Genomic DNA, 22,322 nt, shown 5'->3' with positions numbered 1-22,322 from the left:
TTGTTTAGGCTGAGTCTATTGTTAAACACTGAGCACAGTTTTCTGGATTGTTTGGCAGTTATATTTCGGTTGATGAACCACACGTGGAATAACAACATGACCGCGGCTGTGGCCAGGGGTGAAAAAGTACAACAGGGAGCGCCGTAAATCTCCGGGGATATCTAACAGTTCTGACAGCGCCGATGAAAAGCGAGAGGAAATCATTCATCGCCTTCTCTCGCTCCACAATGGAACATGGAGCCACTTACGCCTGACCACCTCCTCTCCATTCAGCGGCTCGCTGTGGCCCCATCACAGCCCATCAAGTGAGGAAAAACCCGACAAATCCAATTCGGGTGCTTTTTGACAGCTCATGCAGCCTCCTGTGTGAGGGTTATTTTCTGTGTGTTATTCACCCATATACACTACCGTTCAAAAGTGTGGGGTCACTTAGAAATGTCTTTATTTTTCAAAGAAAAGCACTGTTTTTTCAATAAAGATAACATTAAATTAATCAAAAATACACAATATACATTGTTAATGTGGTAAATGACTATTCTAGGTGGAAGTGTCTGGTTTCTAATGAAATATCTCCATAGGTGTATAGAGGCCCATTTCCATCAACGACCACTCCAGTGTTCTAATGGTACATTGTGTTTGCTAATCGCCTTAGAAGACTAATATCTGATTAGAAAACCCGTGCAATTATGCTAGCACAGCTGAAAACAGTTATGCTGGTGATATAAGCTATACAACTGGCCTTCCTTTGAGCTTGAAGTTTGAAGAACAAAATTAATACTTCAAATATTAATCATTATTTCTAACCTTGTCAATGTCTTGACTACATTTTATATTCATCTGATAAATAGAAGTGTGATTTTTCATGGAAGACACAAAATTGTCTGGGTGACCCCAAACTTTTGAACGGTAGTGTATACAGGAGTGGGTGAGATGAACCCCTTAGGATATTACGCAACATCTCAGCAGCATTATGACCATCTCTCAGAGTCTCAACTGAGCATTATTTGAGCTTCAGAAAGAAGGTATTTATTGCTCGGACACTTTAACCCTTGTGTTGCCTTCGGGTCATTTTGACCCGATTCAATATTTAATGGATCGCATGATACTAATACAGATGTTCCGCCTCCAGCATGTGCAACGTTTTTTATGCTATTAATAATTATTTTAAATCATACTAATCTCAATATATATAGAATTTCTGTCATGTGGATTGACTCTGTTGTAAATAAATGATATTGCACTTCTATTGCTTTTCTCATCTGGTTTCTTCCATTATTTTCTTCAACCCCTTAAAGGCTTTTTCCTTCCCCGATGGTCCATGGGCAGAGAGGAAGTCCTTTGTTGTACGGATTGTAAAGCTCTCTCAGAAAAATGTGTGAAATTGGGCTCTCTTAATGAAATGATATGTGTGACTCTTACACAGTAGGAAATAAACATGTTCAAGGCATGTTTCCCTTTATTAGACTGTCAAAATATAGACCGGAAATATGCAGAGAAATAGGAGTAAAACATGCAACAGTCCTCAATCTGGCGACACTGTTGTGTTTGTGCCGACTTCATGATATCGTACGTCTACACGTTAACGCTCTCTGGTGTCATTCTACATTCTTTTGCAACAGTCTGATCAGTCGACCTGTCAAACTACAGACCAAAAAAGAAGAAGAAGAAAAAAAACAAATCACTGTAAAGCTGTGTATTTCAAGTGCATATGCCGTCTCTCTCCGTCTCTCCCAGAACTACTGTGAGGCCTTGAGGCGCTGGAGACAGCAGCAGATTCTCACTGGTGATACACACTCCATCAAAGGGCCGCCGCAACACCTCCTTCTGACACCAAAGGCTGCTTCTGCTATCTATGCCACACCAGAGCACTGTGGGTACCTGCTAATGTTGAATGAACACGGTGCTACTGCACCTCCACCTTCATGTAACTGCGGCACAAATCACCAACACGCCGCTGCCAAAGTGCGGCAAAAGGTCTTAAGATTCATTTCCTGCCACCTGTTTTCTGCACGTTTCAAAATAGATTCATAAAATGAACTTTCCGGAAATTTCAAACTGGCTGGAGAAAGATAAAATGTAGTTATTGTACGAGATCGCAGGACCATTCGATGTGACATGCAGAGTGAGATGGTGAAACGTGAAGTGTGAGTGTGAATGGCTCGCTGTGAGGAAGGCAACTCAAAATCATCACATGATGGAATTAACTTTAGCTACTTAAAAAAAGACAAGAAAAAAGCGATCAAATGTTCCCTTTGATGAAATACCTTTCAAGATAGAGCATATCAAGTTGACCAATGACGTTGCCTTTCATACATGATCGAACAAAGACTAAGAATCTACAGCCGGGCTAGCGACGCTGTGAGCTACATGCTAACACCAGCATGCTAACATGCAGTAAAGGGTTATTAGCATGAATGTGTGTGTCCAGAATTTCCTGGTAATCAATAGAACGGTTGTTCACTCAAAGCCACACATATCAATCTCATAAAAAGTCAGGCGATCACCAAAGGCTTCAGGATTCATCCTCTTGAGACCACGGATATCTGTATAATGTTTCCTGGCAATGTATCCTTCAGTTGTTGAGACATTTCCATCTCAAATTGAACTGACATGTTGCTAACATGGCTAAAAACAACCAATGGCTGAAAAGTAGTCGACCAAACTAAATCAGCAGTTGTCTCAAAATGCAATCATCTATCTGATCTGGTCCTTTACTATCCACACAGCATGCAGGGAGCTTCAATCTGTCGGTCGGAATTTAAATGAACAACAAGCGTCTATTGAAAGCGTAGTTATGTTTTGTTCCTGCCAAACGTGTAAATCATGTGCCAAAAACTGGAAGGGATTTTCTCATGAAAGACAGTAAAACACAGTTCAATGAAAGGTTCGTGCAGACAGGCTGTATCCATTCGTACAGTTTTACACATCTCTGCTCGTCTTTTGCTGATTTTTTATTCATACATTTCAGGGATTTACAATTCAACATGTCTAGGTCCCTTAATACATAATCATCCTTGTTTGAAAACTCATTGTTCACTGAAATAAATTCTATCTTATTGCATTATAGGAAATCCAGTGTAGAAGGAGCTTTCCATGATAGGGACTAAAAGACTTTAAAAAAAGAGATTCTAGCGCATCGCATTATAGGAAATCCAGTGTGTACGGAGTTATGTTTTGTTCCTGCTAAACATCAGAGCGGCTAACGGAGGGTTAGCGAAGAGGCGTGAGGATGCAGAGGAAGAGCGACGGACAGGAGAGATTGACGTCTAGAGACAAGGCGTGCTGGCTCACCCCCGCAGTGCGCCAGGCCGTAGAGGATGTAGCCTTTATGACAGAGGCACTGGAAACTTCCGGCGGAGTTGATGCAGAGGTGGTCACAGGTGCGATCAAAAGAGCACTCGTCGATGTCTGCACAGAGGGAAAGACATGGCGTTAGAAACCTCTCGAAAAATCACAAAATCACATTCAAAGATCTTCAAACGGCACTTTTCTTTCTTCTGTTTTCATCATGAATTGAAATGGGTCAAAAGACATGTTGCAGCAACAACAACAGCAACAACAACAGCAACCACAACAGCATCGACGTCTTCGGTTTGGTACTCGGTAAAGTGGTTGACCTCCTGCCGTCATTCAGTTTTCCATTTTGATCAACCGAAATGGACTTTTCTGAAGTATTTTCGAAATAACAAGCGACGACAGCGGTAGTCAAGCTCTCCTCGTAATAATGGGAGTTGAAGTGCTGTTTTCTCTCTGCTCATAGAAACCTGCCAATCCCTTTCCCTTATCTCCTCCTATCCATGCCGTAAGTTAGAATCCCCATCATGGGACGTCTCTTTCTTTGGTTCTGAGGGCATATGGATTTCATATGTTCAAAAAAAAGGTGATTATGTAGTATTTTAATAAATATCAGATGCAGATAGGAGGTCGGCTTTTACTGTCTTTGGTCCCTTCTGACCCAGTCAGCCTTATCAAAGCTGCACATCCACATAGCAAGAGGTCTTTCCTGCCTGTCAGTAAAGCCTCTGCTTTCATTTCGCCTCCACGTCTCATCTTTTCGAGATTCTCTGCTTCCTTAGACAAGTCCCTTGAAACGTCCTGGGCTCCGAGACCAGACGGATTGACACATGAAGCTACAGGAGACGGGTGATATTTGGTTTTTATTACGATCAAGGTTGTCTTTAATGTCAGCAAAAATCGGAGTCAAGCCCGGGCAGCACATGGTGGGAGAAAATGGGGACGTGCTGCAACTTTGCTGGATGCCTACTGTAATTGACTAATTTAAAAAACGGTTCCCAGGATTTTCCCCAGGAATAACCTGCTTTTATCCACATTATCTCAACCTCCGCTGGGTTATGAGGCAGCGCCAGCCGCCATTAAACAGTTGACGCGGGTATTTCACAGCAATTACAGGAGTTTGGTTAAATAATGGGTTACCTTGAAGAAACCAAAAAGACAGACAGATTAATGTCTGCGCAAATCTTGCACAGAATTGCACATAATATCCACATCTTCCTTTGTGTATACGGCTAAACTCGACGCAGACCATTCAGGTTAGTGTATGTCAAGCATGTTGTGAGAGCATCAAGAAGATGAAGATGTTCTGAGGTTAAGAGTCTATGAAGTGATCGGTTTATAAACAAGCTTTGCAGGAGATCAGTAGGTTGATGTTCAAATGTGAAAAAAAGAAAAAGAGTATATATACACTACCGTTCAAAAGTTTGGGGTCACTTAGAAATGTCTTTATTTTTCAAAGAAAAGCACTTTTTTTTCAAGAAAGATAACATTAATCAAAAATACACACTATACATTGTTAATGTGGTAAATGACTATTCTAGGTGGAAACATCTGGTTTCTAATGAAATATCTCCAGAGGTGTATAGAGGCCCATTTCCATCAACTATCACTCCAGTGTTCTAATGGTACATTGTGTTTGCTAATCGCCTTAGAAGACTAATGTCTGATTAGAAAACCCTTGTGCAATTATGTTAGCACAGCTGAAAACAGTTATGCTGGTGATATAAGCTATACAACTGGCCTTCCTTTGAGCTTGAAGTTTGAAGAACAAAATTAATACTTCAAATATTAATCATTATTTCTAACCTTGTCAATGTGTTGACTATATTTTCTATTCAATTTTCAATTCATTTGATAAATAAAAGTGAGTTTTCATGGAAGAAATGAAATTGTCTGGATGACCCCAAACTTTTGAACGGTAGTGTATATATATATAAAAATGTAAAAACATTTCAGCCTGATGCACTGATTCTATAAGTGAAAGTCAAAAGTTATCACAAATAAAGCTGACAATGTTTCTGGTGCAGTCCTCGCTGTGTCCCCCCCAGGAGATTGTTTTCTTGGCATATTGGGCATAAACTTTGCTCAGCACACTTTTTAAGTGAAGAGTCGAAAAGAAAAAAAACATCTGGGGGAAATGGGCGTGGTGACTCAGTTTATCCACACAAAAAGAAAGAAATGATGCAGTAAGTGACGCCAGAAGTCGATTTGCAACTTATCATTATATCGTTTTGTGTTTGCGCTGCACCACAAAGGGAGATGTGTGAAGACATCTGGGACTCCTGCAGTACAACCCTTATTTACCAGGCAGCTACAGGGAAGTATGCGGTGGGTTGGCGAGACTGAAGGGGATGATGTACTGTACATACGAGAGAGTTCCCATCAATTATTCCTGCTCTTTGCTCTCGATTAATCTGCCCACTCATTGCAGAGCTTCACTTTAACCTCCATCCTTGCCCAGTCCTACAGTATAAAAGGAGACAAATGAGGTTAACTCGGAGGTATAAAAGGTCATTTTTTGAGTATAGGGAACAGATAAGAGCTCTATCAAAAGAAATGTTCCTTCTGGTGAAAACATGGCATCTGAATCTCCCTGAGTGCCCTCATGTGGATTAGGAGCTTGTTGAGGGAGGAGGAATGCTGACAGAGGCTCAGCAGACATGCCCCATCCTGATTTATGGGCCATGGTCCACTGGCAGCAGGGAAACACCATGACTGTTTAAACCAAGATAAAGCCAGAGTTCAGTTTACACATCTCAACACCTCGTGGAGACAGCAAACGTCTATTTAAGTGTCACAGAAAGCCGCGACTCACCACGAGCCCTCATTAAAAACTCTGTAGCGTCTGCACAGATCTGTGGCTCGTGAGGAGTTTAGTCAACTGTGCGAAAAGGCTTGCGTCGAGCTTGAAGACACATTTTTATTAAATCGTGTGCCAAAAACTGGAAGGGATGTTCTCATAAAAGACACTAAAGCACAGTTCAATGAAAGGTTCGTGCAGACAGGCTGTATCCATTCGTACAGTTTTACACATCTCTGCTTGTCTTTTGCTGATTTTTTATTCATACATTTCAGGGATTTACAATTCAACATGTCAAGGTCCCTTAATACATAATCATCCTTGTTTGAAAACTCATTGTTAAATAAATTCTATCTTATTGCATTATAGGAAATCCAGTGTATAAAGAGCTTTCCATGATAGCGCGGCCCCGGCTGCTCTGCCTATGACTTTTCTTATTTCTTTTTCAAAATATGTCTCTTGTGAGTTCCCCAACTTTATGGAAGTGCAGTACTAAATCCACGGAGTGCCCCTTAAATCCAAGTGTATAATACCAACAGCAGGGGGTAAACCACCAAGAATCAGCGGAGAAATCATGAAGATGAAAAGTGCACTCTTTATCGAGAGGCCCTCTGCTTTTATTTTGCCCGGATCTCGTTGCGGGGGCGAGGGGGAAAAAAATGAAAAGAATGAGCGGAGAGGATAAGCAGCAGACAGTGGAGTGTGTGTGAGCCTGGCAACACCTCACTCAACAAGAGGTGAGCTTTATCACAACCCGTCTCTCCAGACAAAACACACAGCACCAAACAAGGACAACACTGTTCCAAAGTTGCCCCCGTGCAGCCAAACGGCACATGGCGGAGTGGGTTACGGCACGGCGCCACGGAAAAACAAACTGTGATTTACATTCCTACATGCACGGACCACATTTTCTCAGCTATCTGTGCCAGTATGGCAAAATAAACCTTGCATTGTTTTTGCTAAGATGTGTGTGTGTGTGTGTGTGTGTGTGTGTGTACTGCGGAAGAGAGCGGTGAGATGCAGTGCAGCCATTCTGAACCCTTTGCATGACATTGATGTGTACCAGGCTGGATATTGATCGACCACATGAATAAAGAAAAGAGAATTTAAAAAATAGCATGTCATCTGTTTTTCCACTCGGGAGAGAGAGGCTGAGCTCCGCCTGTCTACCTTCACCAGATGTTTCTGTCGTGGGGCTTGATTCATCCAGGAGCCAGAGGTTTTAGAGTCGCAGCACTAATTCCCCACACCTGTGTTCGACCATGGCAAACTCTTTATTTGTTCTGCAGCTAGTCCCCCCCCCCCCCGCCAGCTCCTGCTGAGCGATGGCTACCACCAAATATAACAGACAAACAAACTCGGAGAGGCCTGGTTTGGCTTCTCTGCCGGCTGGAGGGTGCATATTTCTGTGCTATTTGGAGCACATTGTTGGTTCACCGTCCTTGGTGATCAATGCAAACATCACTATGTTTCAGGAAGAAAGTGTTGAGGGTGAAAACCGTCTTGGTAAAAAAGATGCTCCAAAAAGGGCTACCTACCTTGACATGTCCTCTCATTGGTCAGCAGCTTGTAGCCTTTCTTGCAGCTGCACTCGAAGCTGCCCACCGTGTTTCGGCACACGTGGTCACACCCCCCGTTGTTCAGACGGCACTCGTCGATGTCTGGGGGCAGAAGATCATCAGCCGCGGTCCGTGGATACATGTACCCACGCATCGCAAAAGCAAAGTAAAGACACTGACATTTATTTTTCTTTCAGCGAACAGTAAAAAGATATATAAACATGGATCGACATCCGGCCATTACGAAGCAGCAACATCGTTCATGTGGAGTTTGTTCTCATATTTCCTTTCGCACTGTCGTTGATCTTCGCCGACTCCTGAGAAAAGTATCCGCTAACTGTTTCACGAGGCAGGTAACGTACAGTCGGGGGTCACATACATGAAGCCATGTGATCTCTTGTTGATGTAAATATACCGATGATTATAGGAGTTCAGGACAAGTTGTTAAATCGGAACAGCAAGGAAGAGATATGAGAACAAAGGCAGCTGAGCTAATGGTGCAGAACTATGTCCGTGAGAGTCTCGTGGAAAGTGGAAATAGGCTTTAGGGATTTCCTCAGTGGCCCTCAGAAGAGCTAACATCAGTTAGTTTGTGGCTGTAATGGGACGCAGCTCTCACACAGCGAAGCCTGGCGGCAGAGGACTCTCAGTCATCGTTGTCCACCTCCCTCCAGTCACTGTGCTCTTCATTTCTGGAGCCAATACGCAATCAATATATCATGTGTTCATCATCCCCCGATGGTGCTCAGCCGTGGCGAGTTTGGCGGCGGCTCTGATTAATTCTGAATCGCCGTCACTAATGAGGCGTCCGTCTCTTGAGGGAGAGTCTTCGTCATCTGGTTGAAATAAATGCATCGGAAAAGGAATAAAATAATCCCCTCCTTGCTCCATCTTTGTCTCTGTTCAACAGAAGTTCCTGTTTTCTTGTGCCAAATCTGCCCGGGTTCTTCTTCTTATTATTATGTCTGAAGCCAAACTAATACAATATGTCTTCTTCTTCTTCTTCTTCTTCTTTCATTTTCTTCTTCTTCTTGGCCTTCTTCTTCTCGGCCTTCTTCTTCTTTTTCTTCTTCTTGGCTTTCTTCTTCTAGGCCTTCTTCTTCTTATTATTTTTCTTATTATTTTTCTTCTTATCGGCCTTCTTCTTCTTTTTATTCTTCTTTCGTTTTCTTCTTCTTCTTCTTTCGTTTTCTTCTTCTTCTTCTTCTTTCGTTTTCTTCTTCTTCTTGGCCTTCTTCTTCTCGGCCTTCTTCTTCTTTTTCTTCTTCTTGGCTTTCTTCTTCGAGGCCTTCTTCTTCTTCTTCTTTTTCTTATTATTTTTCTTCTTATCGGCCTTCTTCTTCTTTTTAGTCTTCTTTCGTTTTCTTCTTCTTCTTTTTCTTCCAGATATAATTCTCAATTGCGCCTAAGTCGATTTTATTAGACATATAAAATAATAATAAAACATTGCTCCGGTAGGGAGGTTGCTTGAGTTGAGGATGCTCGGCCTGCCACACGGAACGTGAGGATGGGAAAAAACTGTGGAGGTAATAAGTGGCATCACGAAATGTTACTGAAGATAAGCAGTTGAAAAGCAAAAAAGACGTGTACGATTGGTGCCGACGGACAATGTCGATAATGTCGTCTATGCGGAGAAAAATCCAGTGGTTGCAAAAGGTGGGAACAGGGTAAACTACTTGATCCTCCCTGGGAGCTCCGGGCGGAGGGAGACGCTCCAGTGTGCCGGGCAAGCGGGAGAATCATTTCAACAGGTGTGGTGCGAAAGGCGTTGCTTTTACCTTTGCAGGTCTTGCGGTCCGGCTGCAGATTGAAGCCGACGGGGCAGCTGCAGCGGACCCCCGTCACTGAATCGTGGCATGTGCTGTCGCAGCCGCCGTTGTTCACTGCACAGGTCTCTGCAGGGAAACAGGCACTCGCAGTCAGACGAACCCCTCAGAGGAGAAATGCACCGCAGACAGCAAATATGCATCGTGGTGCGATGGCAATAGTCTTACATTACGCATCCCCTTGTTTTGTGCCAAACAATAAGAAGCAGAGCAGGCGGTCAGGAGAAAATAGGAATGAAGGAAACGAGGGAAGAGAAAATGAGTAAAGGAATTGAGAAGATGCGTGTGAAAAATGAAAGGAGACAGTCATGAGGAAAATATTAGATCCAACACAGCCAAATATAGGGTGACACGATAGGTGTTGTAAAGTGTGTGTGTGTGTTTCTCTTTGGTCTAATGGCATTACGACCTTCAAAAGTACTTTGTACTGCAGGGCATCTGTCTTCCCTCCATCATGAGGGCAGAGATTTGACTTCCAAGACAGATGTGACAAAAACTGCCACTTTCTCCTGGTTTTTGACAAAGCCTTCCAGGCATTTTGGGGATAAAAAAAAAAAGCAATTTCATCTACCCCCACCCCCGCGTTGCCAAGGCTGCTTTGAAAAGGCAGGTCGTCATTGAAGACGGGCGAGCTGAGGTCTCTTCTCAAGACGGTGACACATTTCACTGAGACTTTCATTTTAAGCAACAGCACAGGATACATTTGCTCCCGCACAAGGGAGATGGTGTGTGTGTGTCTTAGAAGTTCCTGCCAGCTTTATAGAAAGCCTCACACCCACCAGAACAACAAAACAAGTAAAAACAACAACATTTTGCGACTTAAAATACCACTTTAACTTGCTCTAAGGCAATTGGTCATCCTATCTCTCTAATGGGCTGTAGGATGCTGGCTGGCAGCTCTTCTAAAAAGGAGCCAGCACAGCTGGGCCGGTCGCAGAATTCCCACTGGCAGCGAGATGGCAGCTCACACGTGGCACTAAAGAGGGAATGCAGCTGCACTGGTTTCTTTTTTTTATATAGCAAACGAGGATCCCTATGGGGAAACACCTAATCCACTCCACTTCAAATCTAAAACTGCACCGCCTGCAGCAGCCGTACTAAAACGTTGCAAAGCTCCGTCTCCACCGTGGACTGTAATTATGCATCAAAGCAAAACAGGTGCTAACAGTGATGTCATTTTGTGTTTTATAGTCTTTTCATAGATAACAGCTCTGTTGCTGAAGGCGGAACATGATGCATTGATGTACTGTACCAGGACCGGTGAATATTACATTAAGTATTAAATATTAAATGAGGTTCGTGATCACTTTTTAACGTGTAATGCATTGCAACATCGCAAACGATACGAGAGGCGGGTTTGTCTTAGGTTACATGACAAATAGCTGCATTTGTGACACTTTTTGTCGATTTGAATGGATTTGGTTTGTGTTGTCATGATCTATACAAGGCAGAACTATCAGCGAACTATTTTGCTTCATTTTTTTTCTCCTATGGTTTTTAAAAAGTCCAAAAAGGTATAAAGTTAACCTCCTCTAAAGCTGTCAGATGTTTGTTTTATCCTAAAATGACACACTTTTCCAGCAGTGTTTTGATTATAAATCGGTAAAAGCGTGACTGACGTTACCGCTTCCAGTCAATACCTCAGTGCCCAGCCGGGCCCGGCGGCACGGCGGGTTCACATAGTTGCAAAGTGTGAGCAGAGACGGGTAGCAGACGAGACGATAAGACGGCGACGAGACGATAAGACGGCGACGAGACGCGCCTCGGTCACGCTTAGTCAGGCAGCCGTCTCAGCAAACTGTAACGATCGTGTGTTGAAGAGAGCAAAGACATTTTTCTGACATTCTGGCTTTTTGGAGACACACTTCTCTGGTATGCGTGTGGGTTTGTGTGTTTTGGATTCACACAGCGCACCGGGTTGGGACCCGCAATTACGGGAAACAGTGGGCAGACTTTTTGTATATATTCTCAGAGATGACGTGTCGGGTGTTTGGTCTCACGCTGAGCCTCCGCAGTATACGTTTCATACAGGCAGTGTCCGTAATCTTTTATCAGAAGCCGCAGGATGTCTCGCCGCGGCACTTCTTCACTTAAATCAGGAGTGTTTACAAACAGCTTGTCGTCAGCCATTTACGACGACCGCGAACTAAATAAGTCGACCGGGAGAGTGGATCGCATTTGCAGAAAGGCACAGGGCAGAGAGGTTCTCTGGGTGTTGATCGGCGAGGAAGCAATGGCTTTGATTGAGAAGATCTTCTTTTTTAATAAAAACATTTGTATTTTTTTTAACCCTTGTGTTGCCTTTGGGTCATTTTGACCCGATTCAATATTTAACCCTCCTGTCGCCTTCGGGTCAATTTGACCCGATTCAATGTTTAATGTCGGTGTTCTTTCGGGAGTCAACAAACAAACATAAAGTACCTCACACTTAAACTTGGAAAACAATATTATTTCTAATAATTTTCTGGAGATTTTAATAGCTGGGGTCATATTGACCTCAAGGGTAAAATATGTTAGTAAATATAAAGGTAACAGGAGGGTTAAACATTGAATCGGGTCATATTGACCCGAAGGCGACAGGAGGGTGAAACATTGAATCGGGTCAAATTGACCCGAAGGCAACACAAGGGTTAAAGACATGCAGGTAGAGTAAAGTTTCTCCGAAGATACAGTTGTTGTCAGAAAAAAGAAGAAAAACGTTGCCATTTCAGAGGCGAATGCTCTCTCAATAACATGAACCACACGCACATAAAATAAGACCACTGAACACTTTGTTAAAGTTATCTCGAAGTGCAACTGTGAAAGTCGGATAAAGGAGGATGCAAAATATGTCTCTTGCTCCTAATGTTTCGATTTTTGATAGAGGATAAAAAGAACAGAAACTAGGACACTAAATACTGAAATAGGTCAGACTGTTATAGCGTGGCATGAGGGGAACTCGGTGTACATACAGTAGCAACATAAAACTAGCAACTTAAAATCCTTTTGTTTCGTATCTTACCTTGAGCAGGCTACTCCTCCGAGAACAAGCCTCCTCCCTCAGTCTCTAACGTGGTATAATTAAATCCTACATCTCTTTGAAGTATCACAAGTTTGATACATCGTCGCAGATCTATGAGTTTATTTCTCCTGGCGTCGTTGCCATGGCTATTAAAAACACAGCTCATTTGTGAGGTTATTAAAATACAAAAGGTTTCTATACTATGTATTTCTCTGCTTTTGCCCAAAACTTGTCTTATTTTTCATTTCTATGAAAGAAAAGCCAGCTTAGAGGGATTCCGTGTTTTATCTTTTCTCTGAAGCAATCATGGACACACTATTGGCTCCCTCACCAAAGCTAATAGGCTGTGATGATGGAGTTCAGGAACACCACGGCTGAGTGTTTAGATCCGTGCATGCTCAATTTAGCTCATTTCAGTCGTATCAAAACACAAATAAAACCGAAGACTTTGGTCTGCCTCTAAAAAGCCAATCCCATTTAAATTGATTTGGACTTCTGACAGAGGCTGTGTGCAAATAAGTCCAGATTCAGTCGAGCAATCAAAATGCAGAAAATATATTTGCATCCGCTACTTAGGTGCATGTACTAATGGATAAATAGTCCTGCATTCAAAGTCTGACAAGGGTACAGAAGTATTATAAGCCAACATACTAAAAAAGTAAAAGTACTCATTCTGGTTACAAATCTTTGAGTGATTTATTATCATCAGTTTTAAATACTTTATTAGATTAGATTTTACTTTATTCATCCCCAGGGGGAATTAGCAGTGGCAAAAACATTTACTGTTGGATGGTTTAGTGGTTCCAAACCTCGGGGTTGGGCCCCTCTAAAAGGGCTACTACATACAAATGAGAGGGTAAAAAATTAAAAAGAAATAAAAAATCTGTTTACATTTTTAAGCGTTGCTTTAAAAAAATTTTTTTTTTTTATTTTACCTCTTTGGGTCGCAAACATACATGAAACCATCTGCTAACAACCAATTCACACTTGAAATGTGACTGTTTTATTTTAAGGGACTATAAGCCAAAAAAGTTGGTAGCCACTCATTAAATCTTTTATGATAATTTTTATACATTTATTATAAGGTTTTCTTATGAATGTAAGAAGTGGGGTGAAAAGTACAATATTGTTCTCTTAATTGTAGTAAATAAAGTGGTATAAAATGGAAATACGTAAGTATTTCAAAACAACAATACTTACGTACCATCACATCAAACAGACTGACATTGTCATAATTCTCTATTTGATACAGTCAATCTGTATCTCTTTATATAATGTTCATACTGCTGCTTAGAGACTCCCTGTTTGCAGCTATGTTTTGAAAAGGCGTGGCCACGGCCAGCAGTTGTTATTGAGAGGGCATTCACAGAAGGAAGAGGAAGGTAGGGGAGTGGGGGTCAGAGGTCAAGGGTCAGAGGGATGATGCCCCTGTGGGGAATGGCCTGCACAGTGCCTGTAAGGTTGGCTTCCTCTACTCCCCACACCCACAGACTCCCAGAGAGAGGAGTCAGAGGAACACATATTTACCATTGGGGAACAGCAGTTGGGCTGCCTGGGACTGGACACTCCTCTCCCCTGCATGCACGCGCACACCCACACACACGCACACATTGTAAAAAACACCACTTTAGTTCTCTGTACACTTGAACCACGCGGCACTGGTGCCGTTATGTAAATCACGAGCATGTGTCAAGAACTAATCCGATGTAATTTACAGCATATCCAACTTTTTCTCCCCTCGGTGAATTATGAGCGCAACTTCCATTTAGTCCCGTCACCAAAGAGGCGTCCGTGAGAGTTAGCAGAATGCTACAGGTGTCTTTACTTTTTTGATTTTAGGGAAATACATTAGGTGAGAACTCAACCTGTCAATCCTTATCTGGGATTGTGTGATTAAACCTCCGTCTTGTACTGCAGAGAGAAGTACAGACGAGCATGAAGAAGTGTACTTCCAGAAGGAAAAGTAGCATATTTAGCAATTTTATTTATTCTGTTGCTACAGATGGTGAATGGATGAACGGTCTGAACAGCTCTGAGGATTATCAGAACCTCCGTAGTAATAAAGCCACGGGCCTTTTATTAAATGAGGTAGAACACAACCGTGTGTATTTAAAAAGCAGACATATAAATCATAAGAGCAGCAGATAAGTTTGGCTTCTTTTAGGAGATGAAAATGTGCCATTGCTGACGGGAACGATGCCGTCTCATTTTCAGTTTGTGTTTGTTTAACCCCCCTGTTACCTTTCGGGTCAATTTGACCCCATTCAATGTTTAATGTCGGTGTTCTTTGGGGTCAATTTGACCCCAGGCTGTTTTTCACTGTGTCAAACATATAAGAAATATCAACTTTTTTATATATTTAAAGGGCTATTTAGGTAGTCAACAAACAAACATAAAGTACCTCACACTTAAACTTGGGAAACAATATTAATTCTAATAATTTCCTGGAGGTTTTAATTGCTGGGGTCAAGTTGACCCCGAGGGTAAAATATGTCAGTAAATGTGAAGGTAACAGGAGGGTTAAATGAGGTAGAACACAACCGTGTGTATTTAAAAAGCAGACAAATTAATCATAACAGCAGCAGATAAGTTTGGCTTCTTTTAGGAGATGAGAATGTGCCATTGCTGACGGGAACGATGCCGTCTCATTTTCAGTTTGTGTTCGTTTAAGCCACACGTGTAGTTCAGCTTGACTGCTGGTGCAGTTGCAAACGGCACAACTTCTGATCTCCGTACCATCTCCGCTAAAGCTAAGCTTACGTACTCAGGTAGAGCCGTTATCACATTATCCCATTTGATAGGTTGTGTTCCCACATTATTTATTTCTCCAAAAGTTCAAGTGAAATAGTAGATACACACATAATTAGACACCACAGGGCTAGGAAAAAGGTGCATAGCTTGGATGACGTTAATAGCTATTTACACCCACAGGAGGCAATAATGACATGAGAGTGACATTATGTTGTTGGTTTTAAAATAAAAGGTAACCACTGAGCAAACTTCTGTGATTATTCTCCTAACAACAAATTGTTTATGACATCTCAAGGAAAAAAGTGTTACCTCGCCACATGCAATCATGCAAATGAAATATTCCGCACAGTGCAGGCCTGTTTGTGCGAGATGAGGCCTCAGTTAGTTGGAGCGCCGCGAGCCTCCGCAGACGGAGCGAGTTGGTGGTTAGTGCTGCAAGCTGGAAGACGGGGACAGCCAGATTCACGTCTGCGCTTTATGGTGTCTTTTTATGGACGTATCATTTGAGAATTAATGTTGCCCGGGCTGTTATATCAAGTCTTAAAGCACTGGCAGTGGGCCCAGCTGTGCGATGTATGTGTTGTCATTAAAAAGCTATTTGTGTCCATCATTTCTGTCATATTATGATTTTTAATTGATTGGCTTTTGATTTGACAAAAAATCCACAAGCCAAATCCAGAGGGAATCCCATTTCTGCAGTCCACTGAATGTATATTTAGCTTTACACGAGACTACGTGGCACACATGCAGTATGCAGACCACGCACACTCTCTCCCATGACCCAGCTGGGATGACGGATTGGGCCTTTAAGCGCGTCGACAAAATGGCAAAAACTAAAAAGACCTTCTGAGGATCTCATTTTAAAATGCAGTAAGAGCTATCATGTGTATCCTTGAACTAACAAAAATCATCCGAGAATAAATCAATCTCCGTATGTGTTTAGGCCCGGATGACGGAAGCAGATGCGGAAGCAGATGCTCGACTCACAACGCGTGCGCAGTCCACGTCAACTGCCACCGTTGGACCGACGTGTCCCCATCCCGACACGCCGCATCCAGACACAACGGCTTCTACGCAGTGAAGAGGACAGGGAGCACTGCGAGGTACACATCTGAACACGGCAGCATGAACGCACAGACCACCCGAAAAGGAGAGCACAGCGTGTTTATGTTACGGGCATATGCGTGTAGACAACATGTGTTTACATGCATGTGATGCATGCATGCTGGATATGTACTGTTTGTGTGGTTGTTTGTATAGCTTTCTGTTTGTATTATAAAATGCATCTCTTGCCTGCTTGAGTGTGTGCGTGCGTGCGTGTTTGTGTGTGTGTGTGTTTGGCATAGTGTGGCCAACTCTTCAGATGATTGAACTCCTGAGCCTGTCTGCATCTGCCTGCTATTTGTGAATGTTTATGATTTGCTGTGCGAACAGCATAAATGCTGCCACATGACGGTCGCTCCTTCACGATACTACTTTAACTTACTCGACGCACAAACAAATAAACCGGACTTTGTTACATTGCGTTCATTTCAGTCGAATAATCCGACATCATAGATCGAGTCGGCGAATTGAACAAATACCTCTCAGAGTGTGTGTGTGTGTGTGTTTGTGTGTGTGTGCTCGTGAGTATGAATGAAAGAGAACGATGTGCCATCCATAACGGCCCAGCAGACATGAAACTCCCACCAACAGGTATGCAAGGTATGAACAGAGGTGAAAAGAGGAAGCATAAAGAACCAAGACTTCCAAACGGAGCGCATGTGGTGTTTTATTACAAAATGCATGTCCAAGCCCGGGTGAAGAGAAAACACCACGAAAACTATGAAAATGTGTCCCAAAATGATATGAAACCTCCCACAAGATGGATTGAACGGTGCTGCTACAGCACACCCAACGAGCCCGCCAGACTAACGCCGCCGCCGAGGCGAGAGCCGCGTTGCAATCGCGCCATGTTTGTTTTTTAATCTCATGCATACTTTTGGATGAAGTAGGCAAGAGACTCAATTAATCATGAATGTTACATGGAGACCCTCGACACTCAGCGCACCATTTACGTCGTAAGAACGCAGAGACAGAGAGGTTAATTATCACTATGGGCCATGAATACGGCGCGTCAAAATAAAACAACCCCCGCCGGCTATTTTTTATCTCTCGCTCGTGACATTCAACACTATTTGAAACTTAATTCACGATTAGAAATATGATTTTTTTGTTTCCGAGAGAAAAGCATTTGTTTTGAGCCTTGAACTAATCAAAAATGTAATTCCCTTCCGCAAAGCAGAAGTAGCTGCCATATCTTTTTCCCAGAGGGATAAGGTTATTGTATTCAAGCCTAGCACACCGACTTGAAATATTAGTGTACACTTGTGTACTTTTGATGAGCTACACAAAAAAAACCAAAAAAACAACCACAGTTGGTCTTGAATAGTTTTTCACGGTGGAAACCCGACACAGTTACAGTCGCAGCGCACAGTAGTGGAGCCTTGAAGGTCTTCAACCGCTGGTGTCACTCACTCTACCGTCAGTGGTGCGTTTGGCAGAGTGTTTGTTTCATTGGGGTTTTATTAACTAATAGAGTGTCTGGGAGATGGAGCGCCCCCGTGTCGACCGCAGAGCAGCCCTCCCCTCCCCCCTCTGTAACCCAGAACTCTCAAAGGGAAATCAGAGATTTTAAACTGGCTGACTGCGTCTTAATCTGGCACACCAGAATGTACATTTGCTCTGTCTTGGGAATACGCCGACGAGCTGAGACGTATAATTTGGTTGTGGTCGACCTTGTGGCGTCCCCCATGGCTTAGCAGGGTACAGCAATAATGACAGAACGGCTGACCAGACCTTGACATGGGTCTGGCTCTCGTCGGGGCTGCGGTAATAAAGGGGGGATCAAGAAGCACCGAGCTAGTCAGCCGCTACCCAAACCGAGCCCCCAAACTTAACAGCCATCGAAACCGAGCAACCACCACACCCGTCTGCTCCGCAGGCATAGCCTCTCATTCTATTACCAAGTTCGTCTTCCTGACAATGAAAATATGTCCGAACCAACTCACCGAAAGCTTCCATTACAAACCCACGATACAGAATCTATTAAACGACACTCTGCTTAAAGAGGCGGATGAATTAAAGACCTGTCTGCAGTAACGGTCGGTCTTAAATCTAACAACTTGATTGGTAATCGCCGGTGCAACGCTGCACGGCGAAGCGCGATCCGTACGTGGTCATTAGACCCGTGCTTCGACTCCACGGGCCCCAAACAGATAGAAAACTGCCCTTCAAAATGGTTCAATATGCCCGAGAGGCCGAATGATTTTTATTCAACTTAAGTCAACTGAGGTATGGAGGACTCAAAATGACTTAAGTGTAAATAAATATATAAATAAATGCATGAATAAATATAGGAATAAAGGAATAAATTGTTAAATAAATGTATAAATAAATAAATAAATGCTTAAATAAATGTATAAATAAATAAATAAATATAGGAATTAATAAATATAAGTTATAAATCAACAGGACATCATGAAATAAATATATCTCTACATTTCTGTATTTATTTATTTATACATTTATTTAAGCATTTATTTATTTATTCTTGTATTTATTCATGCATTTATTTACACTTAAGTCATTTTAAGTCCTCCATACTGAGGCAAACGCCGATAAATAATTCCAGTGGAAGGTGAGGTCAGGTGTGTTAATCCCCAACGGGAGGCGGTAGAGGTACTGAACCGAGGGCTAATAAGAGGTGTGCGTCTGACTGCGTGGCTGAGAAGCAGAGAGCTGATGTGTCCAGTGAAGAGCAGGAGGAGGAGGAAGAGGAAGAGGAAGAGGAGGAAGAGGAAGAAGAGAAGCCAAAGCAGATGCAGGGACTGAGAGGTTACTGGAGCAGCAGCAGGGGGGAAAGCACAGTGGGTGGTAGCCTTTTGTCCTTGCATGTCACAGATCAAGAGCTACTGGAACCAGGCCCGTATCTCAACTTGTGTCACAATAAACCTCATTTCAAAACTCAAATTAAATTTGCCGTCGGGATATCGCGTGCCGAATTAAACGGTTTGTGGTTCTACTGTTTTCTCTTTTCAAAAGCCATTATTTCTTGCCCTTGGTGCTTGTATCGGGATGAGGTGACTCACCTACACAAGTCTTTCCATCGCTGTGCAGGACAAACTTCATGTGGCACGAACACTTGGGGACGTGGTCCGTCTCCTCGCAGATGTGCTGGCAACCCCCGTTACCGTAGTTACATGTCACTATCGAAGAGCACAGGTCATTAACATACACTGCACATATACAGACAAGAAGTTAATGAATAGTGAGGACTACCACATAATACACTCTGTAAGGGGTATATGTTCTGGAACATCATTTTTTTATTTTTTATTATTGGATTAACAAACTCAGTACTAACACTTTAACAATATGGAAACGACAGATTTCAAAATGTTTTTATTCGTATTAAAAACTGGGCTCAGATTAAAAGCACATTTTGATTATTTTTCAATTTGGACCCTATTTTTTCGATCTTTTTGTTTCTAAATGACTAATGGGGAAAACATTTTTGATACTCTTCCAATATTAAAACAGGCTTCAATGGAACTCCTCACCATACAATTTACGTTCCCCAAAAGTGCTTGTTTTTGCCAATGACGAGCTCAGATATTGATCTCCGCCAGGAGAATCACGAGATCGTGTGTGTGTGTGTGTGTACGTCTGTGAGTGAGTGTGTGTGCACCTCTCTGTCTGTTAGAATGACTAGGAAGGCACTCAGGAGAGTTACTCAGAGAGCTCACAACTCTCCAGTAAAATAAAGTGTTTTTATTTACCGTTCACTTCACTCCGTTTGTTCATGAATCTTATCAAGTCGAACACTGAGCTACACTTTTCTTTTCTCCGTCACAACAAACTCTTACAACACCAATCGGAGCCTGTCAGTGGTAAAAGCACTTTTAGTCAACACTTTAGGGCCGGAGTGCATTGCTGCTCGTTTAACCACGGCAGCTTTCTCCCTCAATACTGAACCCAATATTCTTTTAAAAGTTGACACCAATAGTCACAAATAATGTTTGGGTATCGTGGAGAAAGGCGTTCCTTGCTTTGTGACTGGTGAACTATGTTGATAACGTGTATCACCATCATGGTTTTATTCACTCGTTACGCTACTAATACGGAGAATTGTGGCAAAGCAACTCAATGAGGATTACTCATTACTAGTACTACTACTACAAACTATCACCACCACACACTACTACTACTACTACTACAATACCACTACTACTACTACTACTACTACTACTACTACTACTACTACTACTACTACTACTACTACTACTACTACTACTACTACCACCACCACTACTACTACTACCACTACTACTACCACTACTACTACAAACTACCACTCCTACTACTACTACTACTACTACAAACTACCACTACTAATACTACAAACTACCACTTCTACTACTACCACCACCACTACTACTACTACCACTACTACAAACTACTACCACTACTACAAACTACCACTACTACTACTACCACTACTACTACTACTACAAACTACCACTACTACTACTACAAACTACCACTACTACTACTACTACCACTACTACTACTACTACCACTACTACTACTACTACTACTACAAACTACCACTACTACTACTACTACCACTACCACTACTACTACTACTACTACCACTACTACAAACTACCACTACTACTACTACTACAAACTACCACTACTACTACCACCACTACTACTACTACCACTACCACTACCACTACTACTACTACCACCACCACTACTACTACTACTACTACCACCACCACTACTACTACTACTACTACCACCACTACTACTACTACTACTACCACCACCACCACTACTACTACTACTACTACTACTACTGCTACAAACTACCACTACTACTACTACTACTACTACCGATACTACCACCACCACCACTACTACCACTACTACTACTACTACTACTACAAACTACCACTACTACTACTACCACCACCACTACTACTACTACCACTACTACAAACTACCACTACTACTACTACTACTACTACCGATACTACCACCACCACCACTACTACTACTACCACTACTACACGCTAGTGAGACCGTCTTCATTTTTAATACATTCAATAAATTCTGCGGAATAGGCATTTTTATATGTATAAATAACATAATTTCTGACATTTCTTACACACGCAGCACAGGACTCGTGTCAGTAACACATAGATGATGGGGGGAGAAAGTATGTGTCGTGTGTGTTCGCAAATCTTTAAGTGCAGATGCATTTATCTCCCGGCACCTCGAACACACCTGTGATGACAGAGTGAAAAAGAGCTGGAAGGAGCAGAGGCTTCCACCGCCATCCTGTCTGCACCCTACCGTCGCAGCGCCTTTTGCCCTTTTCCTGGGCCGTCAAGAGAAGAAAACTATAGAATAACACTTCTCCAATCCTTATCCAAACACGGACAAATCCCCCATCAGCCGTGGCCCCGGCTCTGACAGGATGATCTCCGTTGCACAGCAACAGGAAGTGTGCGCTGTCCGTCAGAGCGGTCCCCTTCGAGTAACCTCCCTGCTTGTATAAATGATCGCTCCCGATTTGATAAACATGTTTTTCTTTACGAGGACCATTCAGGGGATTACTCACTGCTCGCTAATGTAACTTAAACGTCAGTAGCCTACTTTAAATCCGTTGGAAGGCATGTGTGGAATGAATGGAAGTATCTATCATCGGCAGGTTTCCAACCCCAATTACCTTTTCGTGAGGAGCCTATAAATCCTCCTTCTGCTGTGTTTCCCTGAGTGTTTGCGTGTGTGCGCGCCTCTCACAGAGGGGAACGATACGCTTCATGTTGACGAGACTTACATTTGCACTCCTTCATGTTGCGCGTGAGCTGGAATCCAGGCCGACACTCGCAGGCGATGCCACCCTTCTGCGTTTCCCGGCAGATGTGTGCACATCCGTGATTCTTGTCCATGCAAGTGGGTCTGTCCTTTGAGTTTTCTGATTGCACTGCGAAAAGAAAACAGGCAGGAGAGTGAGAGAGCTCGTCTTTTAACTGTCT

At 42.7% G+C, this 22,322-nt stretch overlaps 1 protein-coding gene across 2 annotated transcripts in view; it reads right to left on the bottom strand.

The window, feature by feature from the left end:
• The window catches only part of scube3 (signal peptide, CUB domain, EGF-like 3), a 77,130-nt gene that overhangs the window by 10,142 nt on the left and 44,666 nt on the right, over nucleotides 1-22,322 (bottom strand). The window contains exons 5-10 of one of the 2 annotated variants that reach the window (XM_056423180.1): nucleotides 22,124-22,270; nucleotides 19,362-19,478; nucleotides 14,008-14,055; nucleotides 9,432-9,548; nucleotides 7,633-7,755; nucleotides 3,292-3,408 (exon numbers count right to left, since the gene is read on the bottom strand). In XM_056423180.1, the coding sequence (XP_056279155.1) occupies nucleotides 3,292-3,408; nucleotides 7,633-7,755; nucleotides 9,432-9,548; nucleotides 14,008-14,055; nucleotides 19,362-19,478; nucleotides 22,124-22,270 (669 nt within the window). The remainder of the gene's footprint in view (nucleotides 1-3,291; nucleotides 3,409-7,632; nucleotides 7,756-9,431; nucleotides 9,549-14,007; nucleotides 14,056-19,361; nucleotides 19,479-22,123; nucleotides 22,271-22,322) is intronic. The other variant, XM_056423181.1, reaches the window with a different exon arrangement.

Source organism: Pseudoliparis swirei, chromosome 9 (assembly GCF_029220125.1).
Source record: "Pseudoliparis swirei isolate HS2019 ecotype Mariana Trench chromosome 9, NWPU_hadal_v1, whole genome shotgun sequence".
Lineage (NCBI taxonomy): Eukaryota > Metazoa > Chordata > Actinopteri > Perciformes > Liparidae > Pseudoliparis > Pseudoliparis swirei.
This window is presented reverse-complemented; position numbering and strand designations above follow the sequence as displayed.